Source organism: Pan paniscus, chromosome 9 (assembly GCF_029289425.2).
Source record: "Pan paniscus chromosome 9, NHGRI_mPanPan1-v2.0_pri, whole genome shotgun sequence".
NCBI classification, from domain to species: domain Eukaryota; kingdom Metazoa; phylum Chordata; class Mammalia; order Primates; family Hominidae; genus Pan; species Pan paniscus.
The window spans coordinates 95,379,283-95,401,669 of NC_073258.2; the positions used below are offsets into that span (position 1 = coordinate 95,379,283).

The window sequence follows — 22,387 nt, forward strand, 5'->3', positions numbered from 1 at the left end:
TAATTCAGGTTATTTTATTAACTATGTGAAACAATGATGAAGCAAAGGCACGTTTACCGAGTATTTACTTCAAGGCAAACATTATAAACCTTAACCCTTTACTACAGCATAATGTGTTAGCCCATTTTTAAAAAACAGAACTAAATCCAGATACAGATAATGGTGAGTAAATGAATGACAGAAGAAAAGTCTTTGACTCAGAGACAAACATTTTTATGGTAACCTTGGTAGAGCTAATCATTTCTCTAGAACTTGTTCACTAAATAGTAAGGAGCCAGGAAATTTATGGTAAGATCTTAAAAAAGAAAGTATTTAGGCTGGGCACAGTGGCTCACACCTGTAATCCCAGCATTTTGGAATGCCAAGGCGGGCCGATCACTTGAGGTCAGGAGTTCAAGACCAGCCTGGCCAAAATGGTGAAACCCTATCTCTACTAAAAATACAAAACTTAGCCAGGCATGGTGGCACACTCTTGTAATCCCAGCTACTTGGGAGGCTGAGGCAGGAGAATCGCTTGAACCCAGCAGGCGGAGGTTGCAGTGAGCCAAGATCACACCACTGCACTCCAGCCTGAGTGAAAGAGTGAGACACTGTCTCAAAAAGAAAAAAAAAGTATTTAAATAATACTGCCAAGTTAAAAAGAAGAAAAAAAAACTCCTTCCCTTTCCACCATTTGTCAAAGTAATATATGTGCAATATAGAAAAATTGGAAAATGAAGATATGTAAAGGAAAAAAACTCATCTGTAATTCCATTTCCAGAAAGAACTATTGAATTACATACTGTCCCATTCATTAAAATATCATGTTAAATAATTACATAAATTCTTAATATATTTGTTCTGAACTTATTTATTTATTACTCTATTTTTTTAATATTTGGGTTTTTCATATTTTTCATTTTATACATAACTGCTGTGATTTGTTTACACTCCCAGCCCCTACCCCTTACAAAGTTATTTTTTTCTAGTATTCTGGTTATACACTTTTCATTCTCCTTCCTCTCTAGACTCAGCTCATAAAACTTACTTCAGTTCCCTGTTCCCAAGTTCATAATTGTTTCTAATGTAACAAATCTAGTCAACAGATTTTTTGACTGAGTATGTCCCTTCCCTACTTAAAAATATTTGCACTATGAAACAGTCAATAATCTTGAGTCAAGATCCAAACCTTTCCAGATTTAATATAAAATTTTCCATTTAGTTACTGCCTGCTAGATGAGATCCTACATGTAAGCCAATTCCAGCCACCACCTTGTTTATGGAACTTTTTCATCACTGGCTACTTCAAAACAGTGTTACAGGGCAATGCCTAAAACTGAGGGATTACATCTGAAATTGGTTAAGAAATATAACACCCAAAACTGCCTAGTTAGGGCAAAGCATTTACTATTTGTAGAAATCTAAAATCTTAAGCTTCTAAAAATTCTTACCCCCAACCTCATCGCATGTATGTTAGGATGTCACACAGAGAGTGCAATGGGTGGGAGACTTTTGTTAATCCATTGGAAATGATATCCTGTTCTTACTTGAGTTCCCAGTATGACTTTATAAACGTGCTCAGGGATTTCCTTTCTCACTTCCACTATATTCCTGCCAATAAACAAGCTCCTTGTCATTTATTTTCAGATTTGCTGCCTGGGCTGGGTGCTCTGAATTGGTCTCTCCTTTTCTGACCATCCTCTATTACTAAGAGTTGTTCTCATGGCACTGTTTCTGTGTTAAAGTTTCATTCTTATTCCACTCTGGGGACCTGGTTCCTTTTGTAGTTGAATTCTGTTCTTCATTGCCCCATTGCGTATTTTCCCAACTAGATTCATGTACAGGCATTATTTATAATAGTGAATAACTGAAGCCACCTAAAATGCCCGATAGGAGATGATTTTTTAAAGTTACTATATAATATGATGCAACTGTTTTGTTTTGCTTTTTAACTCAATAAGTATTTTTCTTAATAAAGCAGGATTACAAGGAGGTTTCTTTAAAATTATAAAAATATACAGCAATCTTAAGCCAACAGTCATTTTCATACTTAATGATGTAATACCCTAGAAACACTCCTACTATTATCTGGAATAAAACAAAAATGCTGTTTTTTCCAAACATGTTTGCAACTTGCTCACTTTCCCTTTTCATTTTATCTGCCTCCTGGCTCCAGGGTCCTTGAGTTTCACGGCCCTTAGTTTCTATTTCTGTCTCAGTTTCTGTTTGTGTCTTAGGGTCCTCAATTTCCGTTTCCTCAGAGTTTCCTCAATTCATGCCAGAAATAGTCACTGCAGATACTGGATAACTTGGTGTCATAAGGGCTTACAGCCTGCTTTTCTGTTTCTCTTACTTTGTCGCCTTGGCTGGAGTACACTGGCGCAATCACAGCTCACTGCAGCCTTGGCTTCTTGGGCTCAAGCGATCCTCCTGCCTCAGTCCTACAAGTAGTTGGGATTACAGGCATGCACCACCATGCCCAGCTAATTTTTGTATTTTTAGTAGAGATGAGATTTTACCATGCTGCACAGGCTGGTCTCAAACTCCTGGGCTTCAGCAATGCATCCGTGTTGGCCTCCCAAAGTACTGGGATTACAGGCATGAGCCACCATGCCCAGCCACAGCCCACTAATTAATTTGGCCAAATAGTCATGGCAAAAGCATCTTTGAAGTACACAGATTAAAAGTAGAAAATAAAAAACCAAATTGATTGGGAAAACTATTTTCTTACAGCTGCATCCGTTGGGACAGATTTTTTTTTTTTTTTAGACAACTTTTTAATTTTTTTTTTTTTTTTTTTTTTTGAGACGGAGTCTCGCTCTGTTAACAGCCCAGGCTGGAGTGCAGTGGCGCGATCTCGGCTCACTGCAAGCTCCGCCTCCCATGTTCACGCCATTCTCCTGCCTCAGCCTCCCTAGTAGCTGGGACTACAGCGCCCGCTACCACGCCCTGCTAATTTTTTGTATTTTTAGTAGAGACAGGGTTTCACCGTGTTAACCAGGATAGTCTCGATCTCCAGACGTCGTGATCCGCCTGCCTCGGCCTCTCAAAGTGCTGGGATTACAGGCGTGAGCCACCACGCCCGGCCTTAAATCTTATTTTTAAAGAGCTCTATCCCATGGTTTATCTTATTAACACATCCTTTATCTTACAACTGAAATATTTATAGAGATAGAAATTATAAAATGAAGAGGTTTTTGGTTTTAATAAAAGTGGTATCATATTATATACATTTTGTGGCCCTCATTTTTTTCACTTAGCCATACATTATGATCATTTTCCTATGTAAAATATTTGTCTAAATTATGATTTTACAGGTTATATGTCATGATATGGCTGTACCAAAATTTACTTAACCTCGGCCTTATTGATGAGCATTCATTCTGTATCCAATTTTTCTACACTTGGCATTTTAAGGAGTTTTTCCACCTCCTCCCATACAACACATACAAAACCCCTTATGTGTTCTTCATAGCCTAGATTACTCTCACCCTAATCCTAATCCTGACAGAAATCTGCAAGTTTACACTCTGGAAGGAAGAAATCAGTAGGACTTTGGATGAAAATAGGGTGATCAATTTTGTAGTCAACATGGTCCATTTCAAGAACTATGCCTCCTTAGTTTCCAGAATGCTTCAGCTCCTATCAAAACACATACACACAGGGACGGGGGATTGGAGGTTAACATAGATGAACCTGGAGAACATTACGCTGAATGTAATAAGTCAGTTCCAGAAGGACAAATACTGCACGATTCCACTTATATGTGGAATCTACAGCAGTCAAACACATGGAAGAAAAGAGCAGTTGCCAGGGGCGGGGGTGGGGGACTGCTGGGGAGAATGGGGGAATTGCTAGTCAAAAAGCATAAATTTCAGTTGTGCAATGTGAATAAGTTATAGAGATCTGCTGAACATTGTGTCTAGAGAGCAGGGCTTGTGATGGCTGGTTTTCTCTATATGTGCTGTTTGTAACCAAAAAAATCCTAATTAATACAGCTACCTTTAGTTTTATCTGGCTTAATTACAGTTCTTGCTTGTAGCACATGTCTGTGGGCTAAATAGCTTCCTTCTAATTTATAATTCCACATCACATCTCCATAACTAAAGGAGAGAGAGTGGAAAGTATTGGGTGGAGGGACTCATGTCTACCTCCTTCCCCCAAAGGAAACTTGCTTCCTTTTAACTTGAAATTTTTTTTTGACATTCTGAAAAGCCTTGCCTAACAAATGGTACATGGGGATGAGAAAGTTGCAAAGACGAGTGTCTAATTTTTTACTCTGACAATGACACTTGATCAATACAGAAGTCATAAAGGATGAATTGATAAGGCAATCAAGGAAATAGGGTTTCAAAAGGCATCTGGTCAGGGTTACTGAAAGTCTAATACATTCACAACTTCTGACATCAACCTTTGGACTCAGGTTTGGAATTGCTTTGAAGCTATAATTAAAATGGGTGGGTTGAGTATGATAGCTGGCATGTCCTACAAGGGCAGATATTTTTTGTTTGTTCAGTTACACGTCATATGCCTGGCACATAATTGGCATTCAATAAATGTTACTGAATGGAAGTTATAGCTTTTGCAGATTTGTAAGCCCAAATAAGATCTGACCCTAATGTACCCCTACAAATATCAATATAGAACAATTCTCAGCCCTGTATTGCTTGGAAACACTTTGAAAATAGCACCACAAGCCTCCTAATGATAAAGGAGTCATGCCATATTATATAAAAGTAAATGAAACCTAAAGTGTTTTCTTTTTAAGTAACTCAGCAAATACTAGGATCATCATATCAAAATCTCTACTAGCAATCTTCATCAGTATTTGTCAAACTGTGAATTGGGAAATGGGAGAGCTTCAAAGGAGCCAAGGAAGCTAAACAGCTATTCAGTGGTGGAAGATGAAGAGTGGGCTCAGTGAATGGGTGGTCAGAATGCATCTACGTTTTTCATTGAAGCCTTGCCACTATTTCCCTGCTGCCTTGGATGATCCAGGAAACTAAGTGTTTGAACAGTGAGCTCACTCAAGAAAGAGGCTATCTTTTCATGCAGTGCCCAATGGTGCTGCCAGAAGAGTTGTTCCTGCAATGCAGTTATGTCTCTCTGTCTCTCTCTCTCTCTCTCCCCCTCCCTCCCTCCCCCAGCCCAAGACCAAAAGTTTATTGACTTGCACTAAACATTACTAAGATTAAATACAGACCAAACATTTTCTCTGGAGTGGTTAAAAATAATATTATTATAGCCAGCATTATTAATGTGATTTCACCCTTATACATTGTGCAAGACTTCTGGGCTGTGGTTTATTTGGCCACAGAAAGCATGATCTGGAACTATAAAATTGGCTGTCCGACTTCAGGAATGTGTTCTTCCTTGTAACATAAGCAACATGCATTTACCCTTTCATTTTCTATACTTGTCAAAAATCTACTATATGTCCCTAATTTTGTCCACTTCAATTCAACAAGCATTTCTTAATATTGCAAGTGCCCCAGGCCCTTTTAGAGGAAGAATCATAGGAAGGAATGTGACCGAGCCCAGTTAGAACCACTGTTCTGTGCTAATTGGCTGTTGGTGTGGTCAAAGAAGAATTACCTTACCTGTAGGGAAAAGACATCATTTCTCTATTTTCTTCCATGAAGCATGTCCTGGGTCTGTGTAAGAAATGAGGCCAGAAAAGGGGAGGAAGAGGGTACTCAAGATCCCTTCCTCCATCTGGAGAGAGTTGGTCTACCTCTCTGAGTTAGACTCTGGCTACCTTGAGTTAGGGTGCAGCCATGTAGAAGTACTGAGAGCAGGTACCACAGTAAGCCCAGACCACACATATTTGAGTTTCTGAAACTGTACAGGATTTGTGCTAACTCATTTGAGGATTCAAGTAGACCTGGGATGGTGGCAAGGAACAGTGTTAGTGAATCTGGATTAGATCTGGGGAGGACAATGTGATAGTTATCATTTTTACCCTATACTTGGGTACCATAATATTATCTTAATCATTATTTTATAGTCCAAATTCTTTCATATAAATTTTCATAAGTGCAGGAATTAAACTGTTTCATTAGTGCCTCAAGAAATGTAAAATAAATAGTGATGTTCATTCATTCATTTATTAATTTATTTAATAAATATGTATTAAATATTTGTCAGGCATGTGCCAGGCATTGCACTGTATGATGTTAACATGTTTATCTCAATGTCAAAATAATTTTATTTTGTGTAAGCCTTGTATGCTATAATTTTTTCCACATGACTGAAAATAAACTCTATTTTAGGAAAAGGTAGTTTAATGAGAATGTAGAGGTAAACCCTTGAAATATTTAAAATATCATGAAAATACAGTCAGCCTCCATATCTGTGTGTTTCATATCCTTGGATTCAACCAAACTTGGATTGAAAACACTCGGAAAAAAAAAGGATGGTTCCGTCTGTACTGAACGTGTACACAACTTTTTTTTTTTTCGGTCATTATTCCTTAAACAATAGAGTATAACAATTATTTACATAGCATTTACATTGTATTAGATATTATAAAGTAATCTAGAGATTATTTAAAGTACCCTGGATGATTGTGCAGGTTATATACAAATACTATACCATTTTATATAAGGGACTTGAGCATCTATAGATTTTGATATCCATGCGGGTTCTTCTACACTACTTTTGCAACCCTCAGTGTCTAAAGACCCTTCTCCATGCCTGATCTCATCTTCATGCTTGCAACTGAAAGCTAGTTCTTTCTGTGCAAATGGATATGGAAGGACGACTGCATTTCCGATTTTAACCAAAACTTCACTATGTCCATTTTTCTGAGCATCCACAATTCTTGCATTTCCTATTCTGTCAAGTAAGTGTACAGGAAGAACTTGAGTGCATAAAAAGTATAACACTAAAGTAAATATAATAAATTCCCATATTGACTATCTATAACAATTTCTTTTAGGGCCAGTACATTATCACACTTAGATAAAAAGAAAAGCACTTACAAATTTGTGTTAGGTTTATTTTTCTTTCTTTTTTTTTTTTTTTTGACAGAGTCAGGCTGGAGTGCAGTGACATGATCTCGGCTCACTGCAACCTCCGCCTCCCAGGTTCTAGTGATTCTCATGCTTCAGCCTCCCGAGTAGCTGGAACTGCAGGCATGCGATACTACGCCCAGCTAATTTTTTTTTTTTGTATTTTTAGAAGAGATAGGTTTTCACCATGTTGGCCACGCTGGTTTCGAACTCCTGACCTTATGTGATCTGCCCACCTCGGCCTCTCAAAGTGCTGAGATTACAGGTGTGAGCCACCGCTCCAGCAGTTTTATTTTTCTGTAAAAGATTTTGCAGGGCAATGAACAATAGATTGTGGGTGTCGTTGATTGTACACAATTTTTGATTTTTTAACCAACAGTCCATTCCATACTTATCTGTCCAACTATGCAAGGTTAAAAAATTGTTCCTGACAAAGGAAACTGTCTCCACCTATTTGCACACAGATTAGCCATTCCAACCACACCTGCTCACTGACGCCCTCAGCATTTCCTGGTAAGTACACAATGTAGGAAGGGACTCAACTGCCTTTTTCTCTCTTCAAGGAAAAAAAATTAAAACATACTTAGCAGGCCAATGTTCAGACACAGAAATCTCAGAGCCAACCAAGGGTAACAACCCATTTGAGGGTAGCCTGAATCTCAGGGAGTTTATGCTGACAGAGCTTGGCTCCACCTAGAAAGCTAGGCAGTCAGAACCTATTCTGGGGCTTCCATAGGAAATATCAAATCTGTCTCTGGTGAGTAACACTGGGAGAGCCTTTAAAATGAACTAGGATGGTCTTATTATCAAATGAACTATATCCTTGAGAAAGAATAAGGAATGAGTTCGAATTTTAGGAACCACAGTTGGCCTGGTTCTTGCTCCCAAAGAATTCTGTCCAATATAAAATTTTGGAACCGAATAGGTCACTTTTGGCATGTTGTGAGTTCATTGCTCATTCAGTGTCATAAATTAAGTCTTGAATTATGGAGCTCTCTTCTACACTACTTTTGCAACCCTCAGGGTCCAAAGACCCTTCTCCATGCCTGATCTCATCTTCATGCTGGCAACTGAAAGCTAGTTCTTTCTGTGCAATATTTTGTGGAAACTGAGAGGCCTTTAAATGCACAAAGAATCATTTGTCACCAAATGTAAAAGAATCATGGACTATTCTTCCATGTTCGAAATCTAAGATGATTCAGAGTTCATTTAGTCCAGCCTCTTCATTGTAAGAATAGTAATATCTCCTTCCTCATGGGTAGCAGACATGTTTTTTCCCACCTAGCATCCTTTCCCTCTTTTTCAGGTAACACGACCTCATTTTTTCTTTTGGGTAACTTCTCTCCCCGCACTGTTATTCAAGAATAACAGATTATTCCACATCTGTTATTCAGATGGGACTGATTCTAGCTCCAGAGGAGGGTCTAAAGAGAGTACCCATTCCCTGACCACAGTGATTACTTCAAGAATGAGCACTCATCCCAGGTTTGGCCAATGACAGCAGTCTAATTTGATATCATTTCTGATGCCTGTCGCCAGGACTATGCTTAATACATGTACAATATTTTCCACTGAAAGCTTAAGGGACATTTCAAGGTCATAGCAAGTCATTCACATAGCCAAGATCTCCGGATGTCTTCTCATTTTGTAGTGGGGAAAGAGATACCAACAGATAATTTCGGTAATACATTAAGGGCATACATTCATTCAACAAATATTCACTACTAGAAACCTGGTTCCGTGGTGGGTGTTCAGGATGGAATTATGAATGAAACAGTCATGATCTCTGGATGTCCCATGATGTTCTGAAAGGTGCAGCATGTGTGAGAGCGCACAGGAGGGCCATGTAAACTACCCTGGATATATGTTTGTGGGTATCCAGAAAGGCTTCCCAGAGAAAGAAACCAGTCTCCTAAATCTCTCTGAATCTATCCTCCTTTAATTTTCTTCCTCATCCTCACAGCTACTGTCTCAGTTCAGGCCCTCTTTATTTCACATCTGAATTACAGCAATAACTTTCCAACTGAACACCACCACACCCCTACTCTTACCCTATTTTTACCCAACTCACTCTTTACTAATGACAGAATGATTTTTTCTTAGAAACTTTTTTCTAAAGTATAATGTCCACCCATAAAAGTACATATGTAAGCATACAGTTTGATGAACTTCCATAACCAAACACACCCATTAACCAGAGCCTACATTAACAGTCAGCATTCCGCAGCCCCCCCCCCGTGTCCCCATCCATATACTCACCCTCCTTATACGTAATAAAAATAAGAATTCATTTTAAAAATGAATATCGCTTCCTTCCTTTGTTAAAGCCTTCCAAGGACTTTCTCGACAGCCTGCAGGATAAACACCATCTCCTTCGCCAAACTATACGCTAGTAATTCCTCGCCTACTGCCCCAGTCTTCCCTCCCTGGCCTCTGCAGTGCTGCTCCCTCTGTGGCAACTAACACCTCAGCCCTCTTCCTCTGCATTGTAATGATTCCTAATTATTCCAGGAGCCACCTTCTCAAAGCCTTCCATGATCCCTTCCCTCCCCACTATCTGTTTCTCTCGTTGATTTTTGAAGGTAGAAACCGTGTTTTGCATTTGTTTCCCAATTTGTTAAATGAACAAGTGAGTAAATTTATTAATTTCCCATAACTCCTTTCCTCCCTTTCCTTCCCCTCTACCCTACCAATGGCTCTTTTAAAATAAGAACAATCCAGTCCCCTGTGAATGTTTGTGCATGTATGAGATGCACAATGATCACGTATGACCTTCAACCAGCAATTTGCGAAGTCATGACTGGTTTCCATTGATCCAGACACACCTTACTACCTAGTATCCCCTCCTCCCACATCAAATAAGGGTATAGTAGGGGCAGTTTGTGGTCTCAACCCTACCGAGGTAAGAGGGCACAAAGAAAATTGATATGCATGAGACCTCGGGCATTCTTCAGGTAAAAAGATGGCTTAATTGGAACATTCGGAGGCTTAAGAGAAAATCGGGAGTGGTGGAAGGAAGCAATCAAGCAGGGTAATATTTCCCAAATGCCTACCGGCCATGTGCCAGACACAATGTTAGGCTCTATCTGTGATGTCTTATTTAACTGAAGTGGGAGAAGAATGTGAGTAAATGGCTGGATTCTTGAATTGCATAAAAAGAGAAGCCAATGCACTTTTTCCTTTATTTCGTTTAAACAAGTTATTTGTGCATTTATAGCTTTTTCTTTTAATTAAAAGTAAGAGTGGAAAAAAGTCACTGAAATGTCTAATTTCAAATAAAATATTTGATTTCTAATTTCTGTTTTTCAAACAAACAAAAAAACCCCAGAAGCATTATGAAAGGTTTTACTGTGCAGGAGGAAAAGTTACTAGGTTGATGGGCCTAGCCAGAACACCTAACATCCTCCATCTAGTCTCCAAACTGAGGCTGTGGCCCTGCAGAGAGCGCCACTGGAAGCCACTTTTATAGAAGCTTTTACACACAATGCTTGATTTTTTATTTTTATTTTTTCGAGACGGAGTCTCGCTTTGTCGCCCAGGCTGGAGTGCAGTGGCGAGATCTCGGCTCACTGCAAGCTCCGCCTCCTGGGTTAACGCCATTCTCCTGCCTCAGCTTCCCGAGTAGCTGGGACTACAGGCGCCCGCCACCAAGCCTGGCTAATTTTTTTTATTTTTAGTGGAGACAGGGTTTCACCGTGTTAGCCAGGATGGTCTCGATCTCCTGACCTCGGGAACCGCCCGCCTCGGCCTCCCAAAGTGCTGGGAGTATAGGCGTGAGCCACCGCGCCTGGCCTATACTTGATTTTTAATGAAAACATTCTTAAATTCATATGGCTAACGCAAATTTATTTTCTGTAGGCATAACATCAAAAACACCTGGCAGGATTGCCCCATTCCCAGCACTGTCTATTTCTCCCCTAGTATCAGTGGGACTCCACTGATGCACAGCTGTGATCTACTAAAACTTCTCTCAAAACTCTCCTCTCCTTAGGTCAGCAGCCCCGCCCCTGATCTATTTGGAAATCCCCTGAATAAAAGTTGAATATCATAAACCAAAGCGAACACCCAGAAATTCAAATTCAACCCGTAGGTAAAAAATTTCTCAAGTGACTGTAGACGTAGATGTCTCCAGTGTCGCCTCACTAATAAAGTAGAAGAGGCCAGTGCGATACTGTCTTTACACCCTTAACTTGGGTGCTAGAATATTTATCTTCGTCATCATTTTATCATCCAAACTATTTTGCATAACTTTCATGGGTGCAGAAATTGTTTCTTAAGTGCTTGGTAAAATTAATAGTGATATTCATTCATTCATCTCACTGAACAGGCAATAAATTCCTTGACGACAAGGGCCTTTGGGGGGCCACATCTTCATCTTTGGTTTATGAGTCCTGTGCGTCTTGGTACAAGCAATACTACTATGAGCCGGCAAGTCAGACTTACTTGGTAGGGGACCAAAGGAAAGAACATGTTTTGATTGCTAAGAAAACATTTTGTTCTCTATCCTTTACTGGGCTGGCAGGCAAAGGAAATGTTCTTATGAGCACTCACATTGAAAACTTAAGTTCTTCACCAAATGCAGAGACTCTGAAGGCCACGCCGCTGCGGGCTGCCTCCACAATTCGACCGTCTCGGCGGGCCACGAGATCCTGGCCACGGATGCGGTGGCCGCGCCTCTGCTCGCACGTTCCCCTGGCCTCTGGACTCCCTCCCTCCCTCAATCCCTCCCTCCCTCCGGCGGGCGTCGCTGGCGGGTGGCTAGGCCCAACGGCAGGAAGCCGACGCTATCCTCCGTTCCGCGGCGCCGGGTCCGCCTTCCGTCTGTTCTAGCGCCTGCTCCTGCGCGGCAGCTGCTTTGGAAGGTCTCGAGCCTCCTGTACCTTCCCAGGGATGAACCGGGCCTTCCCTCTGGAAGGCGAGGGTTCGGGCCACAGTGAGCGAGGGTCAGGGCGGTGGGCGCGCGCAGAGGGAAACCGGATCAGTTGAGAGAGAATCAAGAGTAGCGGATGAGGCGCTTGTGGGGCGCGGCCCGGAAGCCCTCGGGCGCGGGCTGGGAGAAGGAGTGGGCGGAGGCGCCGCAGGAGGCTCCCGGGGCCTGGTCGGGCCGGCTGGGCCCCGGGCGCAGTGGAAGAAAGGGACGGGCGGTGCCCGGTTGGGCGTCCTGGCCAGCTCACCTTGCCCTGGCGGCTCGCCCCGCCCGGCACTTGGGAGGAGCAGGGCAGGGCCCGCGGCCTTTGGATTCTGGGACCGCCCCCTTCCATTCCCGGGCCAGCGGCGAGCGGCAGCGACGGCTGGAGCCGCAGCTACAGCATGAGAGCCGGTGCCGCTCCTCCACGCCTGCGGACGCGTGGCGAGCGGAGGCAGCGCTGCCTGTTCGCGCCATGGGGGCACCGTGGGGCTCGCCGACGGCGGCGGCGGGCGGGCGGCGCAGGTGGCGCCGAGGCCGGGGGCTGCCATGGACCGTCTGTGTGCTGGCGGCCGCCGGCTTGACGTGTACGGCGCTGATCACCTACGCTTGCTGGGGGCAGCTGCCGCCGCTGCCCTGGGCGTCGCCAACCCCGTCGCGACCGGTGGGCGTGCTGCTGTGGTGGGAGCCCTTTGCGGGGCGCCACAGCGCCCCGAGGCCGCCCCCTGACTGCCGGCTGCGCTTCAACATCAGCGGCTGCCGCCTGCTCACCGACCGCGCGTCCTACGGAGAGGCTCAGGCCGTGCTTTTCCACCACCGCGACCTCGTGAAGGGGCCCCCCGACTGGCCCCCGCCCTGGGGCGTCCAGGCGCACACTGCCGAGGAGGTGGATCTGCGCGTGTTGGACTACGAGGAGGCAGCGGCGGCGGCAGAAGCCCTGGCGACCTCCAGCCCCAGGCCCCCGGGCCAGCGCTGGGTTTGGATGAACTTCGAGTCGCCCTCGCACTCCCCGGGGCTGCGAAGCCTGGCAAGTAACCTCTTCAACTGGACGCTCTCCTACCGGGCGGACTCGGACGTCTTTGTGCCTTATGGCTACCTCTACCCCAGAAGCCACCCCGGCGACCCGCCGTCAGGCCTGGCCCCGCCACTGTCCAGGAAACAGGGGCTGGTGGCATGGGTGGTGAGCCACTGGGACGAGCGCCAGGCCCGGGTCCGCTACTACCACCAACTGAGCCAACATGTGACCGTGGACGTGTTCGGCCGGGGCGGGCCGGGGCAGCCGGTGCCCGAAATTGGGCTCCTGCACACAGTGGCCCGCTACAAGTTCTACCTGGCTTTCGAGAACTCGCAGCACCTGGATTATATCACCGAGAAGCTCTGGCGCAACGCGTTGCTCGCTGGGGCGGTGCCGGTGGTGCTGGGCCCAGACCGTGCCAACTACGAGCGCTTTGTGCCCCGCGGCGCCTTCATCCACGTGGACGACTTCCCAAGTGCCTCCTCCCTGGCCTCGTACCTGCTTTTCCTCGACCGCAACCCCGCGGTCTATCGCCGCTACTTCCACTGGCGCCGGAGCTACGCTGTCCACATCACCTCCTTCTGGGACGAGCCTTGGTGCCGGGTGTGCCAGGCTGTACAGAGGGCTGGGGACCGGCCCAAGAGCATACGGAACTTGGCCAGCTGGTTCGAGCGGTGAAGCCGCGCTCCCCTGGAAGCGACCCAGGGGAGGCCAAGTTGTCAGCTTTTTGATCCTCTACTGTGCATCTCCTTGACTGCCGCATCATGGGAGTAAGTTCTTCAAACACCCATTTTTGCTCTATGGGAAAAAAACGATTTACCAATTAATATTACTCAGCACAGAGATGGGGGCCCGGTTTCCATATTTTTTGCACAGCTAGCAATTGGGCTCCCTTTGCTGCTGATGGGCATCACTGTTTAGGGGTGAAGGAGGGGGCTCTTCCTCACCTTGTGACCAGTGCAGAAATGAAATAGCTTAGCAGCAAGAAGCCGTTGAGGCGGTTTCCTAAATTTCCCCATCTGCCACAGGCCATATTTGTGGCCCGTGCAGCCTCCAAATCTCATACACAACTGTTCCCGATTCACGTTTTTCTGGACCAAGGTGAAGCAAATTTCTGGTTGTAGAAGGAGCCTTGTTGGTGGAGAGTGGAAGGACTGTGGCTGCAGGTGGGACTTTGTTGTTTGGATTCCTCACAGCCTTGGCTCCTGAGAAAGGTGAGGAGGGCAGTCCAAGAGGGGCCGCTGACTTTCACAAGTACTATCTGTTCCCCTGTCCTGTGAATGGAAGCAAAGTGCTGGATTGTCCTTGGAGGAAACTTAAGATGAATACATGAGTGTACCTCACTTTACATAAGAAATGTATTCCTGAAAAGCTGCATTTAAATCAAGTCCCAAATTCATTGACTTAGGGGAGTTCAGTATTTAATGAAACCCTATGGAGAATTTATCCCTTTACAATGTGAATAGTCATCTCCTAATTTGTTTCTTCTGTCTTTATGTTTTTCTATAACCTGGATTTTTAAAATCATATTAAAATTACAGATGTGAAAATAAAGCAGAAGCAACCTTTTTCCCTCTTCCCAGAAAACCAGTCTGTGTTTACAGACAGAAGAGAAGGAAGCCATAGTGTCACTTCCACACAATTATTTATTTCATGTCTTTACTGGACCTGAAATTTAAACTGCAATGCCAGTCCTGCAGGAGTGCTGGCATTACCCTCTGCAGAACAGTGAAAGGTATTGCACTACATTATGGAATCATGCAAAAGGAAAAAAAAGTTTCATGATATCTGTTATTGGCAGTTTTTGTTTATCTCTGACAGTTTTTAGTTAAATGTTTAGATCCTCAGAACTACATTAGTGCCTACTATTAACTTACTCTGTGTCTTGTTAAAGGCTAAATCTGCGCTTCTCCCTGGTGCCAGCAGGTTCCCCTCACAGTCAATGCAGTGGTATAGCATATCCTCACATTTCCAGTGCCCTTGAGACTGTGCTATGGAACCAATCTTGAACATATATGCATTGACTTGACAAGTTACTGAGTAAGCAGCATATTCAGCAGGTGCCACTACATGCCTACTCTGCCAAACACTGAGCTTGGGGCCCTAGGGAAGATAGAGAATTATACAAGGCAAAGTCCTTCTCTTTAGGGCTCTTACAATCTAGCACTTCCAAAAAGTAAATGGTGACTGATAAAACAATTGGCAGAACCTGTTTGATTACTGTGACAGTCTTAATGATACCATAAATCAATATTAGAAAGCTAGTTGGCTTAAAGCCTGAAATAATGGGAGTTTTCTCCTCCACTTATTAGAATAAGGACCCTCAGTGACTAATTATTGTGGGTAGGGTCAAGATTAACTAGTTTTATACAGAGTTCTGCTGTAAATAGTCATTTTGCATTTGATTAGTGCAGTTCTCTGAATCATAAAGCAAGTTTTACCTCTCTGTACATGTTTTTGCAGACATACTTGAAAAGCTCACTTAAATCTAGGTGCTTCAATTCACTTTCTTGAGAGGACAAATGAAAAGCTGTGGAGAAAATGTCCTCATTAAAGTATTAAAGTGTGGGCAGAATTACAATTACAAAGTGCCAGCCACCGAATAAAGATAAAAGTTCAGTTCTTAAAATGAGTTTTTATGAGATAACAGTCAGTGATCTTGGTGTTACCGGGATTCCACATGGGGCAGTGGGAAAGAGTTCAGGTTTTGAAGGTAACCTAGTTTAGATTTGAATTCCAGCTATGTGACATTGGGTAAATTAGTAGTAGTCCTGAGCCTCAGCGTCCTCATCTATAAAATGGCGAAAATACTTCACAAGCTCATTTTGAGCACTTTAGGAAGTAAGTGAAAGTACCTAAAATAGCAGGCACCCAATTGATGATTTTATATCTTCCTTCTTTGCTTGCAGTGATTTCAGGATGTCCTCATATCTATTTATAGGTCTAAAATTATATCTTAAGGTATGTTGTGGAATAAATTAAAATAAAAAGGATAATCTAAATCACCATTTAGATTAAGCTTGGCTTGCAAACTAGGAAGAAGCACCTAGGCTTTCTTTGAAAATATTTTTTTGGTTCGTTTTGGTAAAGCTCTATAGTTAAATTGGTATCTATTATTTTACCAATTTTTTTTTAGTATTAAGTCCATTTAGAACTAACCATATTATTTATGGAATATTTAGCATGAGGAAGGTATAATTGCATTTTTTTTTTTTTTTTTTTGAGACGGAGTCTTGCACTGTCGCCCCGGCTGGACTGCAGTGGCGTGATCTTGGCTCACTGCAACCTCCGCCTCCCAGGTTCAAGCGATTCTCCTGCCTCAGCCTCCCGAGCAGCTGAGACTACAGGCGCCTGCCACCACGCCTGGCCAATTTTTTGTATTTTTAGTAGAGACTGTGTTTCACCATGTTGGGCAGGCTGGTCTTGAACTCCTGACCTTGTGATCCACCTGCCTCGGCCTCTCAGAGAGCTGGGATTAACAGGTGTGAGCTGCCGTGCCCAGCCATTGCATTTTTATTCACATACACATTGTTAATGTGGAACAATTTGTTAACACTAATCTCATCAGAGAGCGAGATGAATGTGGCAATTGCTCATTTTATTTTGCATATATTAAATTGAGTAGGTTCAGCTCTAACATACCTTAAGAAAAATGCATATCGGTGCACTGTATGTATTTCAAAATGCCTTTCCTATGATTGTCATGTCCTCCTTTAAGGCTTTTCCCTCAAATTTATTACAAATTTAGTATTTTTAGTACTTGATGACTCTAATTACATGAATGCACCTGGAATGACATTTGTAACAGAAGACAGTCTGACTTGCTTTCAGTATTCACAAGTTCTTTCCAGTTTCCAAGTCTTTTCCTAGCAGTAATTTAGGGGAGACAGAGGAGTTTCATGTAAAGAGCATGCAGTTTGGAGTCAGAACCTGGGTATGACTCTGTGGCCTTGATGAAGCAAGTTATTTAAACTCTTGAGTTTTAGCTTTCTCCTTTACAATGCATGAATGCCTATCCCCCTACAAAACAAAGATTAAATGTGATGATGTATGCCAAGGTGCTTTGTATATTGTAAAGTGCTATATAATTATAAGATGTTCTAAATTTTCAAGGATCTAAACCAGGGATTGGCAAACGTTTTTCCAGGGAGTAAATATTTTACGCTTTGCATATATAATTTATGGAGGTGTTGAAAGGATAGATTAGACACTTGAAGTACTCAGGATAGTGCCTGGCATGTAGGAATCACCTGGAAAATATTCGCTGTGATTACCATCAGTCCATTTTACCGAGGAAGGAGCCAAGGTCCAGGCCCACTGAAGGACTTGCATAACATTACAGTAGCAGTGGCAGAACCAGCCATGCTTGTGCAAATCACAACCTCTTTGAGCCTCTGTCACCTGAACTGCAAAATGAGTGGGTTAGACAAAATCATCTCTTGGGACCTCCTAGTTCCACGTGCTATCATTCTACTAACTGGCACCCTAAGGTTGAAAGTGCTTATCTGCTTTCCAATGTGGCTTCCTTACAGTCTGGAACTGACAATATGCAGGAGCAGTAAACTGGCAGAAAACCAGCAATCAGAGAAAGAAAATATAATTTAACTTTAAAGATGTAAATTATATATATAGTATATTATATATATTTTTAAAGCTTTATATGCCTCAAATATCAGGGAAAGGAGCCAAGTCCTTGGTATTTAGTTTGGTGAATACTTGCATTGAATACATGTCAAGATGTCAAGTCATTTTTGAATGTGTCTCAGGGATTTCTATGCTACACATTCTTTTAACAAATCAAGTATTTATGTACACATGTTCAGATTTTTTGACAAAATGATTAAAATAATGAGATGGAAAATGACTCTTTGTTTATAATGTATATCCTCCATGCACTAATGTGTTCAGTCATCACCCATGGGATATTTCTTGGCTTGGGGCAGTTTCTGTAAGTTCACTAGTTCTAGATTGGTAATTGGAATGTGATGGCTTTGCCTCTTCTGTGTTGCACCAAGTCCAATTCAGCCTGTCCTCTTGTTCTTTCTTGCCTGTCTTTTCCACTTTATTCTGAGGAATCATCTCCAAGGGCATAAGTAGTATACTCCTTTCTCTCAGTCCAGTTTATTTTACTGAGTGCTCTGATGTGATGCCCTCCATGTATTGTCTCTAGCTCCTGTTCACTAAATTAAATGCCATTTTAAAAAGAGTAGGATCAGAACTGGGAACATGATGATGGGCAGAGAGAAGGGGAGGCAAGCTTTCTTCTTAACAGCCGATGCTTAAATTATTGAAATAGGAAAATACGAAGTGGTAATAAACACTAACTATTGTCTCTTCCTTCCTACCTGCCCTCCTCCAACACCACACACACACGCACGCACGCACACACACATGCATGCACACACACACACTCTGACATGTTCATTTAAGCACAGACTTTGAAAAATTATGATGGCCAGCTGAAGATAGGAGCAGGATTGGCAAGAAAAAAGGATTCAATAATGAATGAGTAAAAAGAAAAGTGCATTATAAAATAGAGCAGGTGGTGAACATAGATGGGGAGTGAAGAGGAAAAGAAAGATGGGGGTGGGGATAAAAGTACAAAGTGAAGAGACGATCAGATAGAAGAAAGGCAGAGGCTAGGAAACATGAGAAAAGTAGAGGAAAGATAAGTGTTAAACGGCAAGAGTGGCAGGACAAAGGAGGAACATATGCGGCAAGAATGAGGAAATAGGTTAAAATCTACCATTCTCTGCCACAATGCTGAAAAGAAACCTTTGCTCCAGCTTGAAACGCAGCATCTGTCAGCAAATGGGGAGTCAAATCAAGAAGTCTGAACTCACTGACAGGGAAAGTCAGAAACTTAACAAGAAATCACCTAACATTTTAGCAGAAATATAGAACTGTCCCTTGATTCATGACAACAGATTCTTGAACTTGAATGAATGGTCCTTTTCTTCATCTTGGAAAATTCGCATTCATGGCCACTTTTTCATTTCTAGACAGCATATTTCATCTGTACTCAATATTCACTTTTAAAGAAGTATATTTTGTTATATTGTCATAATCACCAATTTACTGTTTTAAAGAACAGAAGGCCAGGTGCGGTAGCTCACGCCTGTAATCCCAGCACTTTGGGAGGCTGAGGTGGGCAGATCATGAGGTCAGGAGATGGAGACCATCCTGGCTAACACAGTGAAACCCCGTCTGTACTAAAAATACAAAAAATTAGCCGGACGTGGTGGTGGGTTCCTGTAGTCCCAGCTACTCGGGAGGCTGAGGCAGGAGAATTGCTTGAACCAGGGATTTGGAGGTTGCAGTAAGCTGAGATTGTGCCACAGTACTCCAGCCTGGCGACAGAGCAAGACTCCATCTCAAAAAAAAAAAAAAAAAAAAAAAAAAAAGCTATTTCAAGTAAGTTTTAAAGAATTGGATTTTTATGATGGATTTATTTTCAGATCTTCAAATGAATGTTTTAAAAACTTACTGAAGCTGAGTGCAGTGGCTCATGCCTGTAATCACAGCACTTTGGGAGGCCAAGGTGGTCGGGTCCCTTGAACTCAAGAGTTCAAGACCAGCCTGGGCAACACAGAGAAACCCTGTTACTACAGAAAATGCAAAAGTTAGCTGGGCATGGTAGCACGCACCTGTAGTCCCAATGACTTAAGGGGCTGAGGCAGGAGGATCGCTTGAACTTAGAAGGTCAAGGCTACAGTGAGCCAAGATCGCGCCACTGCACTCCAGCCTGGAGACAAAGAGATCCTATCCCAAAAAAAAATTACTGAATCTCACCTAATATACTAAAAAAAAAAAAAATGCCCTATGAGACCATGAGTGCTAAGCATCTTAATCTGAATTATTTTTAAAAGGGGAAGAAATGGGACTAAAATCAGCAACTTTTAACCAACATTTTTCGAGTGGCTTCTATGTGCAGGCACTGTGCTAGGACTTCGGGATGTAAATAAAATTAAAGCAGGGACCCTGCACTCAAAATAGTCTGTTGGACAAGCGTATGCCTTGTCAGGGAAACAGTCGTGTTGAGAAATAATCCCAACACATGATATATATGTTAGATCAAATGTAGAACCAAATAATTTAAATAACTGTCAGTAGGAGCCTCAGAGTTGTCAGAGGATTGCATTTCAGGAATGAATGTCCTTCATCAAAAACTAAGTCATCTTAATGTTATTTCTGGGAAATATAAGTGCTGCAGGCTCCAGTCTCAGTACTTTAGGCACTTGATGGTTTTCACTAATACTGCAGTTAAAAATAAGTGTTATTATTAAGCATCACCTTCAAAATGATTAATCTCTATAGGGATTTTGTTCTCCTAGCAACTAGGAACACCTGCCCTTACCCTATGATTTTTCTGGTTCTCATATGTTAAGTACATGTTTTAAAAATCTCTGTTCCATTAGCTGAAACTTATTCTGAAATATAATTAAGCACATCCATCTTGGTGATCAAATAGTAACACCTTTAGATAACTTTAGATAACTTAGGGTTTATCAAGCCTTCTTGGGGAGGTACAAATTTGTGGCTTTGAAGTTAGGATTCTTTGCCAGATGTTTTAATTCACTAATATTTGTTATTTATTAAGCTCCTACTATACACAGGATGCTTTACCTAAGTATTGTTCTGTTTTTTAACTCTTTAGTTAAAGGCATTGTGGTACACAGCCACGATGACTGACATTGGTCCTTGCCTCCTGGTATCCATGCCCTCCTGTATTCTTTCCCTTTGAGTTTGGTTTGGATTTAGTGACTCACTTCGAATGAACAGGATATGGGAGAAATGCAAGGCTGAAGCTTCTGAGATTAGGTTATACAAAGACCAGCTTGCTTTCTTGGGATCCCTTTCTCACCCTCTACCTTCGTTGCTCTGAAAGAAGCCAACTGATGTGGTGTGAACTGCCCTGTGGTAGGAAACTGAGAAAGGCCTCTGAGATCCTCGGCCCAACAGCTGGCTAAGAACTGAGTCCAGGCTGGGCACAGTGGCTCACGTCTGTAATCCCAGCACTTTGGGAGGGCGAGGCGGGCAGACCACGAGGTCAGGAGATCAAGACCATCCTGGCTAACATGGTGAAACCCAGTCTCTACTAAAAAAATACCAAAAAAATTAGCTGGGCATGGTGGCGTGCACCTGTAGTCCCAGCTACTCGGGAGGCTGAGGCAGGAGAATCACTTGCACCTGGGAGGCAGAGGTTGCAGTGAGCCAAGATCACGCCATAGCAGTCCAGCCTGAGTGATAGAGCAAGACTCTGTCTCAAAAATAAATAAATATATAAAATAAAACACCAAAAAAACCTGAGTCCTGCCAACCACAACCACACAAGTGAGTTTGGAAATGATTCTCCCCAAGGTGAGCCTTCAGATGAGGCTGACATCCTAACTGCAATCTTACGAGAGACCTTGAGCTAGAGGCCCCCAGCTAGGCCACACCAGGATTCTCGAACCGCAGAATTTATGAGATAATAGATGTTTTTTGTTTTAGGGTTTGTTCGTTATGCAGCAATAGATAACGGAGACATTATCTCAATTTTTGAGATAAGAAAACTGAGAATCAAACATGTTAATCATGGACAATTATGCAGATAGTAACTGAGCCAGGATTCTAACAGGTCTATTTGACTCCAAAGTCCGTGTATCGTACTCTTTAAGTCTAAGCTGTTTTTTTTGTTGTTTTGTTTTGTTTTTTTTGTTTTTTTGTTTTTTTTGAGACGGAATCTCACTCTGTCGTTCAGGCTGGAGTGCAGTGGCGCGATCTCAGCTCACTGCAAGCTCCGCCTCCCGGGTTCACGCCATTCTCCTGCCTCAGCCTCCCTGTAGCTGGGACTACAGGCGCCCGCCACCGCGCCCGGCTTATTTTTTGTGTGTATATATATATATGTTTATATTATATATAATATATATGTTTTTATATATATGTTTCTTCTGTGGGGTCTCAGTGTCTGGATATTTGGAATGAAGCAGGAGACAGGACTGGGAAGGGCTTCTTGGACAAGGTGGGCTGACTCACTAGAGGCAATGCCTTGGGTGGTTGCCAGCAGTTCTTATGGTGTTTACAAGAGCCTACAAACCTTATGGTGAGGGCCAGTATCAGGTTAACAGCAGTTGTGATCTTGTGAGATAAATATAATACTCTCCAGGTGGACATGACATGGGGCCACATGGGTAGCAGCCTTGCTGTTTCAGGTATCCAGTCCATGTGATTTGGAGTATAATCACCATCACTGGTCAGGATTACAGGAATCAGGGTCCAGGGTCGCTCTGGTACTGGGTTCCTCATCATTCTACGAGCTTTCTAATTTTCTGCATTCCCAGTGATGGACAGGGAACACTGGTAATATAAAGAAATAGTACTGGCTCTAGAGTGATACAGAGTCAAGCCCATTGATTCCAGGTCCCGACTTATTTCAGGTCCTGGATTTCCTCAGGTACTTTTAATTTATAATATTTTGTAATATGTGCCTAT

At 42.7% G+C, this 22,387-nt stretch overlaps 1 protein-coding gene across 2 annotated transcripts in view; it reads left to right on the plus strand.

The window, feature by feature from the left end:
• Window positions 1-107: 107 nt before the first annotated feature.
• Window positions 108-22,387, plus strand: part of FUT4 (fucosyltransferase 4) — a 33,955-nt gene continuing 11,675 nt past the window's right edge. Inside the window, exon 1 of one of the 2 annotated variants that reach the window (XR_010113486.1) lies at window positions 108-14,127. Coding sequence is in view for 1 of the 2 variants with exons in the window: in XM_055094769.2 (XP_054950744.1) it covers window positions 11,999-13,591 (1,593 nt within the window). In the remaining variant the exon portion in view is untranslated. Of the gene's footprint in view, window positions 14,468-22,387 lie in introns of those variants that run through there. The other variant, XM_055094769.2, reaches the window with a different exon arrangement.